The sequence below is a fragment of the Otolemur garnettii genome, unplaced genomic scaffold, assembly GCF_000181295.1.
Source record: "Otolemur garnettii isolate 467f Iridium unplaced genomic scaffold, OtoGar3 scaffold00059, whole genome shotgun sequence".
Lineage (NCBI taxonomy): Eukaryota > Metazoa > Chordata > Mammalia > Primates > Galagidae > Otolemur > Otolemur garnettii.
In genome coordinates, this window is record NW_003852454.1 from 4,371,737 (window position 1) to 4,395,367 (window position 23,631).

Here is a 23,631-nt window from a genome sequence, read left to right on the forward strand (position 1 = left end):
CGGCTCGTGAGCACAGTGTACACTTTATTTCAGACTACAGGTTTCTGAACATAATAAAATCTTTGGCTTGTAGCGGCGGTTCAGTCTCGCAGTCTGTGGGGTCGTATTTCTCAACAAGTCTCCGGAAAACGAAAGGGGGGCAGGACAGACAGACGGACAGAAGGGCTCCGGGAGGTGGGGTAGAGGCGAAAGGCAGACACGCGAGGAAACACACTCTCACGCACACAAAGAGAAGTCCCAGAGAAACGAGGGCCAGCGATGCGGGGCGGGAGGCACCGGAGAAGCAGTAACATTCAAAAGAAAAAGGCAACGAAAACGAAACTGGGCTGGGGGCAGCGAGGCGGAGTAGGGGGTAAAATAATTATAATAATTATAATAATTATAACAATAATAATAAAGGAGATTAATAAAAATGTCCAGCAAATAGAGATCGCTACACATTTTTTTTCCTTACCTGAAATTAAATATATACAAGGTCGTAAGCTGTTTGGCTAGATAGAGCTTTAAGGAGTTCGCAGTTTCGTCCCTTATACTGTGAATAGAGAATAGATCTTATTTTTCGATAGCACCTGTCCAGTCTTTCTCCTTTTTGCAAAAATGTTTCGTGACTGTCCATTCTGAAGATCTCTCTCTCTGCCGGTCTCTTTTTTCCTTTCCCTGCTGCTTCGCTCCCCCTTAGCGCAGACGCTTTCTCCCCCGGCGCGGGGTGGGAGAAGCGGCAGCGGCGGTGCCAGGAGGGGGCGCGGGCTCGGTGGCCGGACCGCGCGCGCCCAGCCAGCGGCGGCTACTCGCTCTCGTCTTTGTCCTGGACCGTGGTGGTAGAATGGTTGTACAGTCCCTGGGCCATGAGGTGTAGCGCCAAGCCGTTCTTAATGCCTGTGGCTTTCTTGATCTTGGCGCGCTTATTCTGGAACCAGATCTTGATCTGGGACTCGTTGAGGCTGAGCTCTTGGGCCAGGGTCTGCCGCCGCTGTTCCGTGATGTAGCGGTTTGCCTGGAACTCCGCCTTGAGTCTCTGCAGCTGCTCGGCCGTAAACGCCGTCCGCGGACGCTTGTCCTCCTTCTCGTTCTTCTTCTTCTTCAGCTTCCTGGTGCGCGGACCTGCAGTGGCAGACAGGGCCGGGTCGGGGTGGGGGTGGGGGCAGAGGGCAGAAGGGAGGGAGGAGAGGGCAGAGGAAGCCGTGAGAATTGTAGAGCAGAGCGGGGGTCGCGCCCTGAGCTTCCGGGATGGTCGCGGAGGCCCCGCTTAACCCCCGGCTCCCTCCCACCGGCCAAACCCTGGATCGAAGTACCTCTTGCTAGGCCACTGTTGTTTATTAATTCCCTTCTTGGAGGGCAAAAGAAGCTCGGAGAAAAACTGATTGAGGTTTAAGTGCACCTCACACCCCAATTTAGAATAGGAAAGCCGTGAACAGACTCAAATGACAGCACTTCCCAGGCAAGGAGGTGGGAATCCCAAGATACAGAGACTCAGGCCCAGCTCAGAGTTGCCGGGTTCAGGAGCCTGCTGTCCTCACAGCCCAGAAATAAAATAGATAGGACAGTGAGGGCAGGCTTGGAGGAGTCACCAGCCTGGTAACTAGTGATCCCCTCATCCTCCAGGAGTGACCTACAAACAACTGCAGTTAAGACCCCATCTGCTTGGAGCTACAGACCTCAGAATCTAAGACAGGGAAGGGGCTGTGAGAAGCCTGCTCGGTCTCAAAGTATTTAATATCAGTTGCCCTTACCTCTTTTCCTCTTTGGACAAAACAAAGCCTATCCTAGGGCCTCAGGCATATACCAACTTCCCCCTGAGGGAAGAAAAGGCCCTGTTTCAGCTGCAGGGTTTGCCTCACAACTCTGGCCGCTAGGTTCTCAGTTTTGCCCCTTGGATGGTGCCAGTAAGAAAGTGAGGGCCTTCTCCATTCCTAACACTCAGCTGCACATCCAGGGTCTCTCTCATCTGGGTCTTCCTTATTTTTCCTTGGAACTTTGCAATTTCAGTATTGAAAACTCATGGATAGCAAAAACAAGACAGATTGGCTTTCTTTGCCTACTGATAACATTTACAAGGAGATGTCATCCCTCTGCCCCACATCCATTAGCAAACTAAGGGAAGAGGGAGGAAGACGGGAGACAATCCTGACAAAAATCTGTGGCTTGATCCCACCCAACATGGATATTCAATGAGGCCACAGAAAAACTTCCCAGGAAAGTGAAATTCCCTGCAAATATGAGTGGGGAGCACAGCTGCTAAGGAGTCCAGCCCGGGAGAGAGGAAGGAAGGAAGGATGAAAACCAGAAGAGGATTAAACTGTTGGTCTATGCCTAGAAAGTCTGCACATCTGTCCACCTGCTCCTACACCCAAGTCTTCTGGCACCTACTTGCTGGGCCCTGTCTTGGTTATGGGCACTTATTGAGCCAAGTCAAGTCTCTGTCAGGCTTGTTAATCTCTAAAACCCTCCAGAAGGAAAAGACTTTGCAGGTATCTTCAAACCTAGCTACGGAGGGGCAATCTGGAGAGCTGGCTCCTGAGGCAGATCAGGGCACAAGGTCACCAATTGTCCTATGATTAAGCACCCAGGCCTAGCAGACTGTACTGACTCAGTCTTTGATGAGGTTCGTCCCCTCCGAACAGCCAAGCTGGAGAAGGAGCAGTCCCCTGCCTTCCTAGACACATCAGAAGGAAAGCAGCCAAGAACAAAGCCAAGGCCCACTCCAGAGCAGGACTGGGGTTTAAATTAGTAATTAGCTAAGCAGGTAGAAAAGACCCAGACAATTCACACATCCCCCAAAAGGCCTCACTGCGCCTTGTGGGTCCAGGACGTATTGGAGTGTTGTTGTATGTGTGTGCAGAGGCACAGACACTTGTAATAAAATCGTAGTTTCCCGGCCAGCCCCAGCCGCGCAGCCTGACAGCTCAATCACTCTATCCATCAAGCGAGTCAATCAAAGCAGCTTTTCGGAGGTTCAGGGAGCCGGACGTGTCAATAACGGGCTCGAGATGGCGGGGGCTGATAGCGCCCATCGATCCGAGCCCGGCGGGCAGCGGTGAGGAGGCGAGAGACCAACCAGAGCAAAGCTGCGCGTGGCTACGTTGTTCCCGGCCCCCTGCCGTACTGTGCCCCTGGAGTATCGACTTCGGGCCAAAGCCTCTGTTGCTCTCCGAGACACTGTCGGTCTGGGTGTATGGCAGGCCTGGGCCTCCCCTTCTGGAGCTCAGAGGCTGTTCTCAGAACAGGTTTCCGCCTCGGGTTGTCAAAACGTAAGGGGAATACAGAAGAATCGTGGAAGTAAAGCCGAGAAAAACAGGTCCGCGCCTGGCAAAAATTCACCAACCGGTAGATGTGGAGAGAAAGAAGAAAAGCAAACGGCAGGAAGGATGTGGGAGCCGCATGGTGAAAAGCTATGGAGGGAGCTGGCTGGCTTGCCCTTGGCCTTGTTTGCTGGCCGGAGCCTGACCTGTATTCTCTCCTCTCCCATGGTCTGACAGCTCCAAAAACCTAGGAACCCCCAGCACCCACTTTTTTGATAACCGCCTTTCCTTGGATTCTGCCCACTGGGGTCACACTCTCTACTGCGCGGGCCAGCGGGGGGAGGCTGTAGCCAGACGCTTTTCTCTCTCTTCTGTGTATCCCCATATCTATCTCTATCTATATAAGTGGACTCTCCGCAGAAAATATCTTTGTGTCTGTGAGAACACACAGCAAGATAATTTCTCTGGTCAAAGCCTCCTCTGGTCAAAAGCCGGTGTGGAATTTCAGACCCAGATCAGTAGGCCCACTTTCCCTTCATACCTAAACACCGCTTTCCCCCAAGAAAAATCAGTGACTGATTGTCTATCTTTCCTAAGAATAATAAAGACAAAACACAAAGAAGGCCCCAGGGGTTCAGAGCGCAAAGCCCCTTACAGGGAGCAGTAACTTCATGGTGGCTGCAGAGACTAGGATGGAAGAACTGGGCGAACATTCGGTTGTGGCTAGAACTCAGGATGAGAACTAGGAAACAGGCGTGAGAGACATGAGTGCCATAGGCCGTGTCAACTTTCCCAGCGCAGCGGCTTGGAGTTCTGGGGGAGTCCGCGAGACCGGAAGGCATAGCGCAGCCCGGGGTTGAGTACTCACCGGAGGACGGACGATCCGAGTAGCGAGTGCAGTAAACCCAGGCTGGCCATACGAGAGGCTGCTGCGAGTCAGTTTTGACTACGGGCCCGCCGTTGGCTGAGCCCATAAGTAGGATGGCCGGGTTGCCATGCTCGGGGTACTTGGCGCCCTGTGCGCCGGGGCTCCCCGAGCCGCCTCCACTGCCGCCGCCGCTGTCCGAGGGCTTGGCCGCCGCGGCCGCGGCCGCCGCCGCTGCCACAGCCGCTGCAGCCGCCGCCGCCGCCGCTGCCGCCGCTGCCGGGTTCCCGGCTTTGGACGCACCCGCGCCGGCGGCGGGAGCCGGCTGGGAGCCGTCGGGTGGGCCACAGTTCGCGTCCGGGGCGCATAGGAGAGAGGAGGCGCCTGGCGCCCGCGTACCCAACGAGTGCACAGGGTCTCTACCTGCACCAGTCTGGCCCCTTTCTCGTTCGACCCGGCCTCCTCCTCCTGCGCCTCCTCTGGCCGCCGCCGCCACCAGAAGCTGGGGTGGCGGCTGCTCTTTTTTGCAGCCGAAGTCCGGCCTCAGGATGTTGTCGATGAAAAAGTTGGTTGTGCGGTGGAGCTGGGCCGCTGGCTGCGGCTGGTGAGCAGGCGCCGCGAGATGCTGCGGCGGCGGGGGCGGGGGATGCGGGGGGAGGTGCGGATGGTGGGCCAGGGGCGGCAGGCAGGGCGCTGCAGGCGGCGAGGGGGGAGCGGGCTGCGGGGACACCGGCACGCTGTCTCCATCGCTGCCGCTGCTGCCGCTGGCGCCCGGACTGAGGCTCAGGCTAAGGCCGCCCGGGGTCGCCGCCGCCGCCGCGCCGAGGCCCGAGTCGCGCTGACTTTTAGGTTCCGGCTGCTGTTCTTCCATGCTCGGCCGCCCCGCCGCCCCGGCCTCTCCGCCGGCCCCCGCCCCCCCCGCCTCGCTCCCCACCCCACTTTGCCAGTGGCCCGTGGGGGTGCGCGGAGGAAGGAGGCAGGCGAAGCCCCAGCGAAGGAGCGGGGCGGGTGAAGGAAAAAAAAAAGCCCAGGCGTCTGGCCTGAATCGCTTGCTCTTATCGAGCAGATAGATCTGTCTCTCTCTCTCTCTCTCTCTCTCTCTCTCTAATTTGTAGACATCCAGATACGGAGGCACTTGGCTGTATCTTTTTCTTTTTGCAACCAGATTCAATGATCTGTTTTAAATAGGGAGTAAGCCACGGCCAAAAAAATAAAAAGAAAAAAGAAAGCAAGAAAAAAGCAAAAAGCTCCAATAATTTTTTTCTTAAAGGAAAAAAATAGTCTCTAAAGTCTAGTCATCTTCCTAGGCAGTAGTGAGGGGTTTGACTTCCCCGAGTGTCACGCTCAGCTGTGCCCAGAGCGCGAGGCTGGCAGCGCCTTTAATCGCCTTTGCTTTTTTTGCAGGGAGAGCGCGTCTCCGCCAGCGCCGGGCTGGGTTTTTTTTTTTTTTTTTTTTTTTTAAATCTCTGACAGCTCGGATCTTTGCACAAACTCTCTCGCTTAAAAAAAAATCACCCAGGCACACTTTTTGCCTTCAAACCGGAAGCACGTGAGTCAGTGCCGCACGTGTGCGGGGCCAATGGCTAGCCCGAACTAGCGCTGACACTCAGGCCTCCGCCCAATGGGAGCGCGCGGGACTTTGCGGATAAATAATCCGGGGGCGTCAGCAGCAGGCGGAGAGGGGGCGCAGCGGCGCGGGCAGGAGTGCGGTTCTCCCTCCCCTGGCCAAGCCTGAGCCCCTCCCCCTCCTTCTGGCCTGGACGGAGGAGGGGGCCCTAAGATACTGAAAGGGGTGGATTTCGGGGTGTAGGCAAATAGAGAAGCAACTCCATGAACAACTTGTTGGATAAATGCAGAATTATGGATGCGTGCAAACCGGACATAGGGTCAGGAGGCAAGGGCTGGCTTCTTTTGCACCCCTAAGCCTAGAAATTTCTAATATAGAGTCTCTTTCTCTCTCTCTCTCTCTCTCTCTCTGAGGTTATTGTCACTGGAGAAGTGTATGTGCGTGCAGTGGAGGAATGAGACTTGGAGGTCAGTGATGTGAAATAGACCCAGAGTGGGTTACTTACAGAAGCTCAGTTTTGTTTTGTTTTGTTTTAACAATTACCAAACTTAGGAGGCTTGCAGAGTTTAACTAGTACCGCCTGTTTGTACATCTCATGTTGGCCATCTACACTGCTTGTCCTTTCTGGGGAATCCGCACCCATGCCCTTCCCTGTCTGGACTTTCGACAACACCCAGGAGCTGCCCTGGCGCCATTGAACCAGGCCCAGAGGGTGCGGAAGAGCCCCAGCGCCGGCCTCCTGGCCCTTCCCTGGCCGCAGGAGTCCGGCTGTCCTGGCAACATAAAATTGTCTCAGGAGGGCCCCAGGCCGGGCGAGTCAGAACGTGGATGTCACTAGGCCTCGGGTTCTGAGCAACCTCCGTGTTAGATTTACCTGCAAAGTAAAATCAAACAAATGAAAGGGTGCGCTGGACACCTGACAATGTGGACAGCCAGTTTCCCCCAGTTGCAGGGTAACCGAATTTCCTGGATGCTCCTAACTCCTTGGGCGCCTCGGACTGTAACAGGGCGCATTCTTCCCTACCTTTAGGTATGACAGCACCTCCAGCCGTTCCCACGCTCCAGTCGGCTGGGCTGTCTTCTCTGTTTCCTTGTCGAAGCACCTCAAACGTTTTTCCATAACCAGGGATGCAGGGTGGAGAGGTGGTGTGCAGATCCAGACGCCGGCGGGACTCGGCTGCGGAGCCGTTTTTTGGAGTGGCAGGATCCTATTATCTGCTGAAGCCTGCGGAGCCTGAGAAAGGCTCAGGCATATGAGGCCTTCATGGGGATGTCATCATGGAACTCCAAGGGACATATTTGCCCTGACCACCATCCCCCACTGGGACAGCGGAGAAAGGCTCTCTTTGGGATTGTTGTCTATTTGGGACATGCGAAATAATCCCTCCTGCCCTTGTTTTCCAGAAAATTCACAAGGTGGTTAGAGGAAGGGAAACATTCAACTGAAACCACAACAAGCTAAATGCTGCAGTAGCTGAAGTTTCTCAAAAGGGCTTGGAAAGCAAGAATTCGAATTTCTCTCTGCATCTTAGGGTCAGCCTAGGGTTCCCCGACTTAAGGGTCTACATTCCAGACTGGACTTGGGCGGCAGCGTGAGGAAGAGAACCTCCCTTCCATCGCTGCGCAGGTCCGCTGCGGTCTCTTCCACCTTCCCAAGCCGCCCCCAACCCTATCTTGGGATCTCTTGGTTCCTCTTCAGTCTCACATCCAAGGGCTCCCCGAAATCTCCAGGCGCTCCTACCCTTCTTCCCGAAATGGGGGTGGGATTTATTTATATTTAAGTTCGCAAAATTGAAATCTTTATCCCGCAAGCAAGCGTGGGTACTTAATTAAATTCTAATTAGGACACTATCAATATCCTATTTAGCCGCGTAGCTTTTGTGCACCGCAGTCCCTTTCAGCGCCGTAAATAGGGTCTCGACGCCTTATCTCGCCTGCAGGAGACGCCTCGAGAAGGGCTGCGGAAGATAATTTATAGGTTTTAATTACTCTTCATTCCGCCTGATCAGCTTGGCGTTCATCACAGGCCTGTGAATAAAACCCTGGTCAAAAGCTCTGTCACATCGCGCTGGCAAGACGCTTAATCAAAGTGAGCGGCCCCGCGCGCCGCGCGGCCCGGCTCCTCCACGTAATTTCCAGCCAGCTGATAAAGCCAGCTGAATAATGCGGCGGCCCTTTGGAGACACCATTTACAGAAATGACTTTATTGACGGCTTAACGTCGGTAATTCATTTTACCTTTCATGTAGTGGAGCCCGGATTTGTTACAGTAATGGGATGATAAATGCACCCGCGGCCCACGAGCTCGAGCGGGATTACGTGGTGCTGTGCGCGCTGGCTGGCCCCCCACCTTTCCCCAGGTCGAGCCTGGGCCCGATGCTCTGTACCCCGCACCGACCTGCACATCATGACCTCCACCCAAGCTCTAAGCTTTCCTCTCTCACACACAAATGAACGTGCTATTGGGAAGTCTGTGTGAGCGCTATGGTGTCCTGGCAAGCCTGCCAGTGAGGTGTGTGAGGGCTGAATGAGCAGATGCTGGCCAAGACGGCTGTGTGAGGGGTCCAGAGGACTCTGAATGAGCCCAGGGCTGAGCTTGTGGGTGAGGAACTACGGGCAGGGTGAGTTGTGTGTACAAGTATGTGGGAAAAGCACTTGTGCGAGTGTGAACATGAGGGTACATTTGTGTGGCCATCCTTTCCCTAGTACTTCTTTCTGCCTTTTGGAATTCGGAAATTGCTTCCAACTAGATACATGCCCATGACAGGGTGGCAGGGATGTGGGCCTATAAGAAGCTGGCAGAGAACCTGCCCACAGTGGAATGGAGCTCCTTTCAGAAAGTGCCATCTGCTCCTAGGCTAAAGGTTGGGAAGTATGGGGGTGCCCCATACCCATTTCCATTGCCTTGCAGTTCTGAGCTGTGCAGTGACCTGGGCAAAAGGCCCCACAGACGGGCCGCAGACTGGGCCATGTCTCTGCAATAAGTAGATTGTCTCCAAGACACTTTCTATACCCAGCAAGGAAGAAAAACATTTTGTTTTGTTTCAAATGTCAAAGAGGGGAGGTGAGTAACACTTTTTTTGTAACTCTGTCCATGTTTGCAAAAGGAACCCAGCTGAAAGAGGCCTTCAGCAGTGGGGCATGAGGTAAACAGGACAGAGAGAAACCCCAGCCCTCCTGTCGGGTCTCCCCATACCTAGAATTCTTCCATTCTCTGAGGCTATCAGGGGCTTCCACTGAACAAAAAGCACTGGGCAGACAGAAGGGAATGTTGTGTCTATGTTTGGGGAGCTGCGAGTTAGAGAAGTTTGGGATCATGTGATAGGAAGACTGGTGAGTGTTTCTCAGAGTGAAGGCTAAGAAAATGTACCTGTTTCTCCCCTTCCCCAATTTTGGAAAAGCCATATAGTGATGTTGGAGAGTGGCTTGTTGTGGCCAGGCGTATATTTGTGTCTCTTTGCTTGTGTGAGAGCCACATAGATGAGTCTATAAAAGCATTGTGTGTGTGTGTATTTCTGTGAGTGACGGAAGGCCCCTGTATGTACACTAGTGTGTACATCTGACCAGCTAGTCAGGCATGTAAAAATGTGTTTGCTGAATGTTTTGTTGTATGCTATCTAGAAAAGAGAAATCTCCTCCATCCTCTCTTTCCACAGAATTTGGGAGTTTGTTTAGGTAGAGACAAATGTTGGGGTCCTGGATGCTCCTGCCTCTCTTTTGAGGTTGGGGAGGAAGATACGTATAAAGGAAAACCTTGCAGCTTGGCCAGGCATGTGCGCGATGGGCCGGGAGGACGAGTGTGTTGCATGCACACGGTGGTAATCGCATTTCGAGTGTAGATCAGATGGCAGTGGGGCCTCGTGGTGCGGGACATGAATGAGTTGTCCCAACACAATAGCGCGCAGCCTTCCTACGGGGACTGGGTGACCAGCGGTTTTGTTGGGAGTGAATGCGAGGAGATTTCTGCTACAAGTGCCGCGGTATTATTATGAGCCGGAAGGTCAGACTATACATCGCAGGTCCCCAAAGCCTATAGACCTTGGGAAATGTGGGGCCTCGAGCAACGTCATTGTACCTGACAGTCCTTTCAATAGACTAATTCAATTAGCGCTTGGGTTTCGGTCTTCATTTGGAGGCGATAATAATATGTGGTAGTGGGTGGGTGCTGGGGGATTCGTTGGGTATTGGTTAGGGATACGAACCCTACCCAAAGCTCATAGTTAGACTGGGGGAGGCCAGCAAGGGAAAAAAGCCGGTGAGTGGGGGCGTGCGTGGGAGGCAAACCATGGAAAATAAAATGCTCTGTTGACTCTCGAAATTGGGGTGGCAGCTTTGTTTGTAGAGGGCCCAGAAGACTGCTGGGGCAGGGGTGCGAGAGAAATTTCTTTTTTGTGTGTGCCTATGAAATAAGCCCATAAATGGCCAGGTTCCTAGAAAGCCAAAGAAGTCAGCAATTGGAGCTTATCACCTTTGGGGATTGCAGTATCTGGACTTATGCCCCCCTCTATCCTGTCTTCCCCCAGAGTTTTCCTCCTCTTATCCGAGGGAACTATTCACAGCAGGGACGTTTTTGTTCCAGAAACAGTTTCTCCCCTCTCTCTCTTCTTTTTCCTCCTCCTCCCATCCCGGCCTTTCTCTCGAATCCCTGAGGGAACTAGGGGAAAGATATCGATGATTTCCGTAAATTGCACCCGGTGGCTAACACTTGGCCAAGATTCGGAAAGGGCTTCCCAGGCCCTGGCTCCCTTACGGAGAACCACGAACTGCCCGTCGGCCGAGCCTGGCACGGAGGACGCCGGGGTACAAACACTCGACCAGTAGCTGCTCCCGGGTTTACCTGCGGCCATCTGGTGCGCGAGGACATTGGGGAAAGGCAGGGCCCTTTGGCTTGAATTACAGGAAGAACAGCCTTCCCCTGCACCTCTGTAACCCCAAACCTTTCTGGGGCTGTACTACACAGCCAGAAAGGCCCCTCCAGCTGAGAATTTTAGAGCTCGCAGCTCCCCAAAACAAGCTGACTACATACATTTCAACATTTATTTTTCCCACTTTAATCGGACACCCCGTATTTTTCTCTTTACACTGAATCTTATCCAAACCCCAGAACCCAAGACCTAATTTGGATTCAACCCCTTTCCCTCTCTTTGGAAAAATTAACAGAATAAAATCAGTGTCTACGATCGAATTTCTTCTATTTTTTATTTTGCTTTTCTCTATAACTTGCTCCCTCCTCTTCCCCAGAAGGTTCCCCGAGGCCAGCGCCCCCAGACCAAGGAACCTGTCGCCCACCCCAGTCCCCACCTGTCCGAGTGGCGGCTCCCGCCTCGATCCTGCTCGCGCGTCTCGGGGTCCACACCGACTGGCCTTGAACGTGTGCTAGTGTGGGAGCGAGTGAGGAGGGGCCAGCACTGCTTCCGGGTTCTGCGGCTCCCCCCCACCCCTCGGTTAGTCCATGCTCCCCGGGAGGTCCAGACTCAACTCCAAAGCTGAGGACAAACAACGCGAGAAAAGAATAAAAACTCCACAAAATTCAAGTCCTTTGCACGGGAACTCCCCTGTAACTCCAAAACCACGTTCTTTTTTGCTTGCCCCAGAATTAAGCGTTCGTCTCTGCCCCTTGACTCTTAACTGGGTGAAAGTTGTCCCGAGGATCTTCTCCTGCTGACCCGGGAAAAAGAGGTCTGGGCATCCGGCTCTTGCCACCCGGCTTCCCGCCTCCCTTCCCGCTGGCCCGGAGCATGATCCAGGCCGAGCTTCCCTCTTGCCCTAGAGGGCCGCGTCCTTGTAACCCTCTTCCGGGCACGGTGCTGGGGGGGTGGGGTGGGAGAACTCCAGGTTCCAAGCCAGGTCGGCGCAGCAGGGGTCAGGCGGGGAGACTTGAAAGGAAAAAGTTTTCTCCGAAGGTGGGGCGGGCGAGGAAGGGAAAATCTCACAAGCTTGGGAGTGAAGGGGGAAAGAGGGGCCAGAACTCTCTAGCCTCCCCCACGCCGCCCCACCTCTTTCCTCTTCCGACTGAATCCGAGCAGGGAACAGGGAGGGGTCACTGCAAAGCCGCGGCCTTCCCGGACCACCTTCCCTGTCCGCCTGCTCTAGCACACAGCTGGCTGGAGGACGAGTGTGCGGTCCTGCGCGTGCGTGTTTGTACGTGACTGCGTGAGAGGCTCCCGCTGAGTGCGTGTGAGTACCAGTATGTGCTCGAATGTGCACAGAAGTATCGTGTGCGTTCTGTGTCTCTCTAATCCTGGTGTGGTTGCACTGTGTCTGTGTGTAAAAGTGTGTGTGTCAGCGTGTGTAGTCTCAGTGTGAACATGTCCGTGTGTGCTTTTTTTGTGAGAGCTAGGAAGGGGAGAGCAGCTCCCTCTGGCCGAAGCTTTGGATGTGAGGCGTGTCAAGTTGCAAGGACCTCAGGTCTCTGACCCTGAGCCTCATCTTCTACCCCCATCTCTTTCCTCCAACCTTGGCCATTGAGGCAGAGGAGACTGTTGTTTAGACCCAGATTATAATAGCGACTGTTTTTTTGTTTCCTACAGAGACCTACCTCAGCAACTCAAAGCCTTGATGGAGGAGAGGGTAGGCAACACGTGCCAAGGTCAAGATCAAAGGGACCTCTGGTAGCCATAGACCAAAAGCCCGCTCCACAGATTAGGCAACTGAGGCCCAGAGAAAGGAAGGGACTAGGTCGGCCACTACTGGTTCTGGACTCGCCAAACCCGTCTCCTACTTTTTTTTGCCTTGCAGCCTAAGTCCCAGATGAGAGAACAAGGGAAGACCTCTTGGCTTCCAACTCCATCCTCCACCCCAGTAAGGTTCACCCCTTCCTAATGTGTACCCAAGAGGGGAGGCCATCTCTTTGGACTGGGAATGGGGATCCACGGGGGAGGGACAGAGGATGACACAACCCTTCCTCTTGTCGGTTCCACTAGAGATACTGCCTCTCCACTCTTCAGCCCCGCTATAACTTTCCTGGCTCAAATGGTACAGTTAGGGGTAGGGGCGTCAGTGAAGAGAAGCATGGTCTCACTTCCTGCAGGGGTGGGGTGGGGATAGAATACCGACCCTAAAGCCATTCCAAGCACGTCCCTTCCCTCCTGCGCCAGTGACGTCCGCCCCAAAATTGTTATGCAAAGGAGTGAAGTATGTGATCTTCTGGCGATCAAAGCGGCAAAGCCAAATATTAGAGGAGAAGTCAATAATGGATGAGCAGATTAAGAAACCCATCTCGCGGACAATTATCGCCTCAATTGAAGAAACACCCTCTTTCTCTTATACCCCCACCCCATATACTCATAAAAGAAAAAAGTAGAAAGAAGAATGGGGGCTGGGGCTAGCAGCGAAGGAAGGCAGCCGTGGAGCGTGCGTTAAAGAGAGGGTACGTGGGTGTTTGCTGCTGGGAGATAACTCCCCCTAGGGGTGACCAGAGTGGGTCTCGGCATTTTCGCTGGCATTGCGAATAACAGCAATCTTCCCCTTAAAAGATGAAGGTGAAGCCGCTGTGCACCGGAGGGATGGAAGTGGGGTTTCTGGTCTTTCATTTCATACTATTCGGCACCCAGGCTAAGGTCTTCAGACTCACCCCTTCCTGTCCCCTTTCTTTCGGGAGAGAGACCATAGGCAGTCGGGTAGGGTCGGGGCGCGGGCTCTTCACCCATCCGTTTCTCTGTGAGGAAAGCGCCACCTGTCGGCGCCATTGGAGAACCTGTGCGGTGCTCTCGGGGTAGAGTAGGCTGCAGCGAGAGGTGTGTGGGTAGACCTGAAGTCCGGCCTCTTTCCCTACCGTTGATGCCAGAGGGAGGCAGACAGTGGATTTCCTGAAAGGAGATCCTTCCTGGGATCCCCTCACATCAAGCGAGTCAAAGCTGGAGAGAAAAGCCTTTCAGAGGCTGGTTTGTGATTCAGAAACAGAAAATCCCTGAGACATAAAGGGAGTCAGCGACTGCGTTCCCTACCTAGCCCCCTCTGCCTGCTCCGCGCTATGTGATCTTGGGCAAGACCGTGGTTCTCTCTAACCTCAGTTTTCTTGTTTGTGAGCAAAAGGAGTTTGATTAGATTGATACCCGCCCAACTCTGACTTTGAATCTAACATTGAATTTATTTCCACCCTTAAAAAATCCTGGACCTTTATATGCCATCTAATATCCTAATCCCTTATACGTATTTAATGAATAGCTGTTTCATTATATTACGGGTTTTTCAATTGTCGGTAGATTTCATTTAAGCGGACCAATTGTCCCTATAAGTGCTCATTAAGTTAAACTTTTAAAAAAATTAAGCAAATAAAAAAGCCTCATTTATTTAGCAATGTAGCCACTGCTGCAGACGTCCTGTGTCATGGGTCCAGTGAGAACACAATGGGAGGTTTTTGGGTAGGGGAAGACAGGGTTAGAGTCTGAGAGCAGAACCAGCGGGAGGGCGCCCTAGGGCCAGAGGGCAATACAGCGAAGACTGAGGCCAACGAGTCTCAGCGCCCTGGAGCAGGGGAATGTGTGGTAGTCCCTGACTCATCTTTCCCTGCCAGACGTTTTCCAAGGAGCAGAAAAGGTAGTAAGGGAGACCCATGTAGGATAGATCGGACCTCAAACCACCTTGCCCTTTCCTTGAAATCAATAAAACATCAAAAGAGGGCGACGTTTTGCACTATTTTTATCCTGGATCGCATATAACCTCCGCTTCGTTTCCAAGTTTGCACAGCTCAGTGGAGGCACCAGTTCCACAAGGGCTGAGTCTCAAACGTGGACCGCCAGCCGGAGCCCAAGTTGGATTCGTCCCCATGGGAGCCCCCGCGCACAGCCGGACCCTGATACAGCCCGCTGCCCTAGTCCTCAGCTCCATGGGTGTCCGGGCTCAGGCCAGAGCGGCTGCCTCCTCGGACCGCCCAGCCTGGCAGAGACCTCACATACCCTCTCCTGAAAATCAAAACTTTCCTTAGGACCTTCGGAGGGGCTGCCCCAGAGAACTCAAGTCCCTAGGCTTTGGGGATGGAGGGGACATTTCTGATGTTTCTGGCTGTGTGTCTGAGAATCGTTCTCAGGCCGCATGCTCCACGGAGGCGGTGACTGTCAGGGTTTTGAGAACCGGTGCATACGTGCCCAGGGTTGGCGCTCCTGTTCAGGGACGGAAAAATAGAGAGACTGAAGGTCGGGTCATTGTCCTCACGAGCAGCCGCCTGAATGCCAACTAAGAGCCTAGGGGTCAGTTGGGGCTTTGCCCTGAGGCTCAGACCGTCTAGTAGGTTGGGACTTGCGCCCGCGCTGGCGAGACCTCGCCCTACTTGCGACCAGCTGTGGTTTTGCTGTCTCCGTCTCATGCCCAAGTGTGACACACCACTGACACCTACGCTCTCCAACCCCTCACACACTACCCATGGAATTCTGGACTTTGTGCTCTCTCTGGCCCCCGGCGACGCGGCCCTCGGGTTAGCTGCCATCCAAGTCAGGCCCGCTTCGGAAATCTGGAGCTCCAGGCCTCGGCCTAGCAGTGCCAGCGCGTCGGGCCGGTGAGCTCGGCCCGCATACCCGCTGACCACATGGACACCGCCGCTCGGCCGGACTGAGGAGCAGCCGAGTCGCTGCATCCATCCTCTTGCACGCCTGACCCTCCCAGGCAGGCTACATACAGAACCCGGCTTGAAGAATCAAAGATGTCAGAGGCGAGGGCGGCTTGGAGGAGACCTACCCGCGAACCTTGCAGAGCCGGCGGCAACGTCCGGGGTGCTGGGCGACCAACGTGAGCGCTGACTCCAACTGCTCAGACCAACTTCCGCCGTGGGACTGACAGAGAAAAACAAGATTTATGTTAAGCTTTATTTTCATATTTCACTCGTGTTGCTGGTCTACAGAAGGGGGCTAGAAAGAGACAGAGATAAAGAGGAGAGAGAGAAGTTTGCGCTTAGGGATGTCTCCTCCAGAAGACGACTGAGCAAGGATAACCAGCTCGGCATATATTCCTGAATCCCCTAGCACCACTTCCTGTGGGTCAGCTCATTTGGGAATGCCTAATGTGCACTCCAGGAGCCTACTTGGGTCTGTAATATCCTCCTTTGCATATTACAAAGGAGAAACTGAGGCACAAAAAACTTAACCTGCACCAAAGGCATCCCCATAGGAAGTGGGAAATGAAGAACCAAATCTTTCCCCAGTTTCTGGGAAGCCAGATGAGGACCAATTCTCTCAAGCCACCTCCAAGTACCCCTGCAAGCCCCAGGAGGAGGGGAGTTATAATCTCTCCCCAACAGACAGTGAGGCCCAGCCCTCCCAGGAGGTCCAGTAGCCCACATTCCCTGCCAGGACTAGTGAGGGGAAGCCTCTGCCTGTGCCTTACAGGGGCCTACGGCTCCACTGGGCAAGCCATGTAGGCTGATAGCTGAGGTCTGGGCCTAACAGTGACAGGAATCCAAAGCCTCATTTGCTCCAGGAGAGGACCTCCTATTTTCATCACCCAGACAGGACCACCTCTTACGGAGCCTAAGCTGACAGCCTCCCCTTGATATTTTGTCCATTTTATTTCTTCTGACTTCCGAAGCTCAGTGACCCTGGAAGGGGCCAAGCATGGACTGTGTCTACCGGCTTGCTTGTCTGCACCTGGATGCAGGGGTAGGGACAGAAATGCTGGTCTGGGCAGCCCTCAGGTCCAATATCCTGGGTAGGGCAGCTCCTAGTTCTGGGCCACCAAGCTCCTGACTGGTCTTGGTGGCCACTGGGATGATCCAAGGCCCAGACTTTTCCAGACTTGTTTCCAGGCATTAGGAGAGAACTCTCTCTGGTCCCAGAGATTAAGAAAAGCTTAGCCTTTCCCAGGTGGGCACCTCCATTGCCAGGGCACTGGTGAGGGGAGTCCGGAGGGGACAGTTGAGCCCTGAGACTGAGGCAAAGCCCAAAGGACCCAGAATTTTCCAAACATGGGAGTGGGGAAACTTACCCCTTTGGGGTTGCTCCACTCGCGATACAGGTATGGCAGTGTATCCTGTGTTTGTCCCCACCTGGCAAGGAGCACTCACTGTGTTGTGTGGAAGCCCTAGATTTGGGCCTCTGCTCACTGGCAAGAGGATGGAGGGCAGGGAGGAAAGGGCTTGAAGCCTACTAAAAGTCAGGAGGAGACTAAGGGCCAACATCACCAGGAGGCATAGTTCTACTTGTCCCTAACCTTGACCCTAGTTCACTCACAGGGCAACAGGGAACTCTTCTGGTTCCCAGAACCTGCAGCTGTCACTGCACTCAAAAGGATTTTCACTGGCTCCATTGCACCCAGGCCGAGTGAAGGGACTTCCCCTGAAGAGAGAAAGGAGGCGCCCAAGCCTCGCTGTAGGAGGATGCAGGTATTCTGAGAAGAGGAGGCTGGCAGTGGCCCAGGGTGGGGGGTTCCACAGCTAAGCCCCTAACATATCAGTCCCCTTCTTCGATCTGTAGGTATTCTGGGCTCTTAGCTTCCTCCCTCCTCTCTTTTCTTCCCAGCTGTTTCTCCTTCAACCAAGGAGCATAACAGAAGGCCTTGCAGCCAGAATATCTTATTGTGTCTGAGGTAGTACAGGTCTCTTCTCCTGCCCTGCCAGGCCTCTGAGGATGACGGGATAAGCCACCTCTGTACAGCCCAGCTCAGAAGCCCCACTGCCAGCAAAAGTCAGCCCCTGCTGACCCGCCCTACCCTTCTGTTTTAACTGACCTAATTAGGGTTTTTCGAATGCTAAATAAAGCCTTCCTATCAGAAATGCCTTAGGTTTGGCAATTATAGCCCTAGGAGTTTATAGGTAGGTTTAATGGAGAGGTTTAGAAGAAACAAAGGATGTTCATAGTGTTGAATGATTATAAACTTGAACTTGATGAGGGCATTCTTTTTTTTTTTTTTTTTTTGAAGGGTATCCAGACTTGAGTCAACATCAAGGAAGATATCCCTCCCCTCACACATACAACTCCTCGAAGTTACAAGCACCTTGATACCGGGCACCGGAGGGTTGGAGATGCAGAATTTATGGGGGTGCTCAACGTACTTTATGTTGGCTGAGTCACCAGAGAGAATGGAAGCCAACAGACTGTGCTGCCTTCCCCTCTTTTCCAGCAACCCTCTGCCTAGCTATCAAGTGTAGACTGGACAAGAATGTTGCAAGGAAAAACTAATTAAACGGTAGTACAGTGCTTTAAAAATAATATTAAATGTCATGTAAATGCCTAATGCTAATAATAATCTTGATAGTGGTAATTATGCTCCAGGAGTTACATTTCCAGACAGCCTGATGCTGAGCTCAAATGTTCAGCCTGTCTACAGAAAGGAGCCCAGGGAACGCCCATCTTTTCTGTTGCTGAGCCCCAGCTCTGAATGGCTATTTGTAAAGGGACAACTGAAAGTCTTTCTCCCATCACTTGGGAGGCAGAACTGGTTTAATCCTGGCTGGACGTTCTTAAGCAGTCACTTCAGCACATCATCTTTAAAGCAGGAACAATAACATCTGTACCGTAGGATGATGGTGAGGATCAAATGACAGTGTGTGTAAAGCAGTTAGGTGAAAGGGCAAATAGTCAAGTGCTGGGTTAGCAATAGGTGTTCCTCAGTTAAGTTTATTTAGCTCTAGTTGCTTGACTAAGATGGAGCTTTCCAAGGCTATCTGGCTCTCATGCTCAGTTCTGATTTGTGTTTTGGGATCCAAAGACCCCTTTCTTCTGCACTTTTGGCTGGTAGTGGGGATATTTCCATTTTATCATCTGCACCTGCACTCTCAGGTTACATTCAAGTTGCTGGTCAGCCAAAGGGCTAAACAACTTGTGGCACTGGGTTTAGGACTCCTTTAAGCCCTGAACTCTTTGGCCCAAGCAGATCATCTGTCCTCATCCAATGCTTATCCACCCAATGGAAATGCAATGTTTCAATTAGGGGCCCAGAGGAGGCTAGAGGGGGGCTTTCTTTTGTTACCTTGACCATGAAGGGTCTGGAATATCCATCCTATATGGAGTAAAGGCAGACTGTAAAGAGTGAGTTCCCCATCACTAGAGGCAGGAGAGTAAACATGGAGGATTGATATCAGGCAAGAGAGCTGAGCTCTGGAGGATGTCTTGGACAGGACAATCTGTTTCTGCACCATCCAACCTCCCTGTCCTGGGTGGCCTCCAGGATGTGGCTGCCCCTCACATTAGATCTGGCTTCCTCAGAGCCTCTGACAGCATGTCCAGTAGCTTCAGCCATGTTCACTATTTTTTTTTTTCACAGAGACTCACTTTGTCACCCTTGGTAGTTCTGTGGCATCACAGCTCACAGAAACCTCCAACTCTTAGGCTTAAGTGAATCTCTTGCCTCAGCCTCCAGAGTAGCTGGGACTATAGGAGCCCCCCACACGCCCAGCTATTTTTTGTTGCAGTTTGGCTGGGGCCAGGTTTGAACCCACCACCCTCGGTATATGGGGCCAGCGCCCTACTCATTGGGCCACAGGCACCGCCCCAGCCGTGTTCACTTTTTTTTTTGCAGTTTTTGGCCGGGGCTGGGTTTGAACCTGCCACCTCCGGCATATGGGGCTGGCACCCTACTCCTTTGAGCCACAGGTGCCGCCCCCCATGTTCACTTTTGATGTGACTTCTGTGAGCTCAGAGCTTGGTTAGGAAACCGCTGCATAGCCTTTCCGTTGGTTACTCCTTCACATTTAAAGAGAAGGGCCTTCTCCAAATCTGTTTTGGGGAAAAACACATCCCTCATTCTCCTCTGTCTCTGAATGCTTAATAAGAGAAGTAAGAGGTTGGAGGATCTTCCTTGAACATTCTTCTAATTTGGTGAAACACCAGGCTTTCCCCAGGACTGGGACTGAGCATTTCCTTATAAGGCAATATCGTACCACTTCCCATTCTTCCCTGCCATCATCTCCCAACAAAAAGCTTCCTTACTACTGCTGGACTTGGGATTTGGGGCCCTGAGTTCTGCCAAAACCAGTGGAGGCTTTGAAGGCAGTGAATTACAATGACTCACGATTGAGGCTTCGGGGAATTTCCACCTCAGAAACCTCTGGGTCTTTTAGGGGTTTTATAGAGTCACTTGGATACTTTAATGGTACTCCTCACCCTTGAACTTGCCCTAATTTTCATAGTGACTTGGAAAATAATGATAAATTCAGGCTCCCTCAGCTGTCTTTTTGTCTTTCCTAACTTTGAAGTTCAGTTTTTTCCACTATGTAATGACATACCCCTCCCCATTTGGAAAGAGTATAGCTGACTTTTTTTTAAATTTCAAATTCTTATCTACATTAAGCTTTAAAAACAAAATGCTTCACTTTAAGTTAAGGCATCAAGAGTTCACAAACAACTTACCTTTAAAAGAAAATCTTGCAATTTGGGGGGGGTAGGAGGGAAGGGGATTGGGGTGCTCCCACCTTATGGTCACAATGTAAGGGTATAATGGCACACCTCCTAGGTTAGAGACACAACTACAATAGGGACTTTACCTAGAAAATGCAAACATTATAACCTAATCGTTTGTACTCTCAGGTTAATCTGAAATTAAATAAATAAAATAAAAGGAAAATTTGTTAAATATCATACAGAAACAGGTGTTTCCAGGTAATTCTTTTTTCAAAAGGCAGTCATATAAGAACACTATCATCAGTGGCAGTGTTAGGTCTAGGCCATGTGAGATTTCATGGCTGCACTTTGACTAGAGATATATAAGGTCAGACTCTGGCAACATACATACACACACACTCTCATCCACACACACACACACACATACACACAACATGCACAGTTGAAAAGCATTTTGGAGTTTGCCATTCCACTCCCTCCTGTCCAAACACAGACTTTGCTTCGGATTTCTTCTTTGCAATGACAAGCCTAGTTGTCACAGTGCCCAGCCTCTTCTTCAGGCATGCTTATTCTGTCAGTTAGTGACAGGCAGGGTCTGCCTTCCAGGCCATTGGCCTTACTGCCAAGTCATCTGCCCTCTGTTTCTTTGGATAAAAAGAAAAGTCCGCCTACAAATCCTGCAATTCAAAAATATGACTCTTTTCCCTTTGAAACATCCTCAGCTTCACAGGCAATGTCCCAGGCATGCAGGCAGCTTCCATGGAGGTTACACAGTCACACGTTCAGGTGAATGTCCCTTCCACACACCTGGTTTATTTTCCAGATCGAGGATGCAGCCCAGTAATCACTTTGCTGAATAAAACTTATAGTCTGGGAAACTTTGGGGGAAAGTGGGAAATTACTATGCATACATTACCTTTGTAACTTTTAAACAAATTTGCTTTGATGTTGTTTTAGTAATCTCCACCTGAGATTCTTGCTGCACCAGGAAGGATGTAGGTAACATTTCAAAATCAGATAAGCCACTCAGTCAGACACACTGGAAAGTGTAGAGAAGTTTCAGTAATAGCGGCCAAATTAGCTTTTTTTTGTTTTCATGAAGATAAGGTTCACCAGGAAGCATTCTCTTTCCCAGGAATTTCATAGAGAATTTGGTTTTCACACTTTTGACATTTTGGTCCCCTTTGGTTGGTGGTAGGGAAGTGAGGGGTGGAATGAAGGAAATGAAGAGGAACCAGGTTCCAAATCGCAGAGAGAGAAAGTGAGGAGAGCATGGAATGGGACAAGTGGAGCCTTCAATGCTGGAGAAGTGTCAAGATGGCACCCTGAGCAGGGAGCTTGGGCTGGCTTTATTTCATGTTTCTTAATACCAGGGAGCTCAAACCACTCCAAATATTTTTTAGACACCTATAGTTCTCCCCTGGTCACAGGGTTGGCCTTGGGTTGGTAGTACCTATGCATTTTGTTTCGTAATTTTGGTTTCATTCTTTTACAGACACACTCTTATCTCAGCAGGGCATTCAAGGGAGGGAGGCTTCTATTTTGATGTGGCAAGCCCTTCCTGGCTCCCTCTCCATAGGCTGCTGCCAAGATCCCGAATAGGGAAAAACTTTCTCTCCCAAAATGCAGCCATTTCCACACTGCAGGCCCTTTGGCATTGGTATGTGGGTGTGGGTGTAGGTGTGGGGGGGTCAGCATTTCCTCTAGATAATAGCATGTTATTAGGTCCCAGAGTAGCCTGAGGGCTGAGCTTCTCTCTGCCTCCCACAGGAGTCCATAGAGTAAAATGGATCAAATCCCTATAGAAACCACTAAACTGAAATCCTTCCCAAGCCTGGGGGGTGAGGGGAGGAGGGAAGAGTGGAGCCAATTCTCATTTTTGTCCAGCAGAAACTGCCCAAACGTGTCTAGCTGAGAGGGCCTGATCCAGTGTGGATGGGCTCCGTGGGGTCCTGGTGGTGGAAGGAGCAGGCATGCTGGGGCCTGGGGTCAGGGAAGTTGCTGAGGACTCGTCTCTGGTGGGACAAAGAAGCATTCCTCAGTCCTCTTGGTCTGGCCTTTCCCCACGCAGGGAAACTCAGATCCAGGTCTCTGGCTTATGACTGAAAAAAGAGAAGAATGTGTCACATTTAAGGCATAAAGGATATGAGGCCTTGGACCTACATAGCCTTATACTATATGGAAACTGCTTCTCAGAGCTGATGTATGTGACTTGTGTCTGCAACCCCCTTTTGGTGGCTGATCTGAATTGAAGTGTTTTGATCATGTAAAACACTCACCACCTGGAAGGGGAAAAAAAAAAGTAAAGTTGCTCATTAATATTTGTTATATTGATTATATGTTGACATGATCATATTCTAAATATTCTGGGTTAAAGAAGATGTATTATTAAAATTAATTTTATGTTTCTTTTTATTTTCTTTTAATATGGCAACTAGAATATTTTATATTATATATGCTCAGTGGCATTCAGGCCTCCCATTATGTTTCTATTGGAAAGCCCTGACCCAAACAATCTGTCTCTTCTGAGATTGTTCTGAGGACTTGCTCTTGAGTTTTGCTGGTTACAGGCATGAGGGAAGAAGCTCAGAATTTCCTTTCTGCTAAGGAGGAACTGAAGGTCAGAGACTAGGCTGAGAACTGGGTGACTAATTTCCAAATATTGGCTTCTCATGACATCGTGTGGCCAACTTTTGGTACTACACTGTCCACAGGCTGTGTGCAGGCCCTGGTCCCCACCCCCGTGACGTCACGCATCTCCTGCTGGGTGGACGAGTGTATCAGAAATCTAAACTTGTGAAAGCGTGCTTTTCCAACCTCCACCCCTCTTCTTATTTCTCTCCACCTCCTTTCAGCTATGATACGTCTACAATAGTGGGAGGTTTTCCTTCTCACTGGAGCAAATAGTTCTGGATTCAGGGTTGGAAAATTAGCAGCAATCTAAGCCTGATGATGCCACAAAAGAACTGTGAAGTCTTAGGAAAGTCATCCAACTTCTCTGGGCCACAGTTTCTCAAATGTAAAACAAAAGACTATAACAAATGACCTCTGCACTCACTTTTGGTTCCCCAAGTCCATGAGATTTAATAATGCTGGAATTTGAGAATGTAATGGAGACATTTCTCTAATATGCTTTGTTAGTAGTGACCCACAGGAAAGACCCAGTCGTGGGTCTAACTCGCAGTTCAGGGAAGTGACTCCCACGTGGAGCTGAGGTGGCTGGCTATAACAGTACAGGTGACAGTACAAACACAATTGTCCATTGTTGCACATATGATCTCATTTAATCCTCCCAGTAATCCCATAAATTAGCATTATTAAAATGTTTAGTATGTTTAACACATACGAGATATAAATGCACGTGTTTATATATATGCATATCTATAAATGAGTGAGTTTCAGACCATAATAATATAACAACACCCACGAACAATTCTCAACAACTTGCTTCTATGCATATGTGCCTCCCCCTACCATTCTCCTTCCTCTGCCCAAATAATCACCATCTTATATTTTGTTTTTCATTCTATTGCTTTTTAAAAACTGATTTTATTATATGTTGTTTCATTTTACTTGTATTTTACACTCCTAAAAATGATGCTATGTTGTCCTACAGGATTAACTTTTTTACTAAATATTACTTTTCTAAGATTCATCAGTGTTTCATTTAATTGGACTTTACTCATCTTCCCAG

At 51.1% G+C, this 23,631-nt stretch overlaps 1 protein-coding gene across 1 annotated transcript; it reads right to left on the minus strand.

Annotated features, from left to right (window-relative positions):
- Positions 1 to 784: 784 nt before the first annotated feature.
- Positions 785 to 4,975, minus strand: EN1 (engrailed homeobox 1). Its single transcript, XM_003792630.1, has 2 exons — positions 4,108 to 4,975; positions 785 to 1,101 (listed from the first exon to the last, which is right to left on the minus strand). The coding sequence occupies exons 1-2, from the start codon at positions 4,973 to 4,975 to the stop codon at positions 785 to 787; spliced, it is 1,185 nt and encodes a 394-aa protein (XP_003792678.1).
- Positions 4,976 to 23,631: the final 18,656 nt, after the last annotated feature.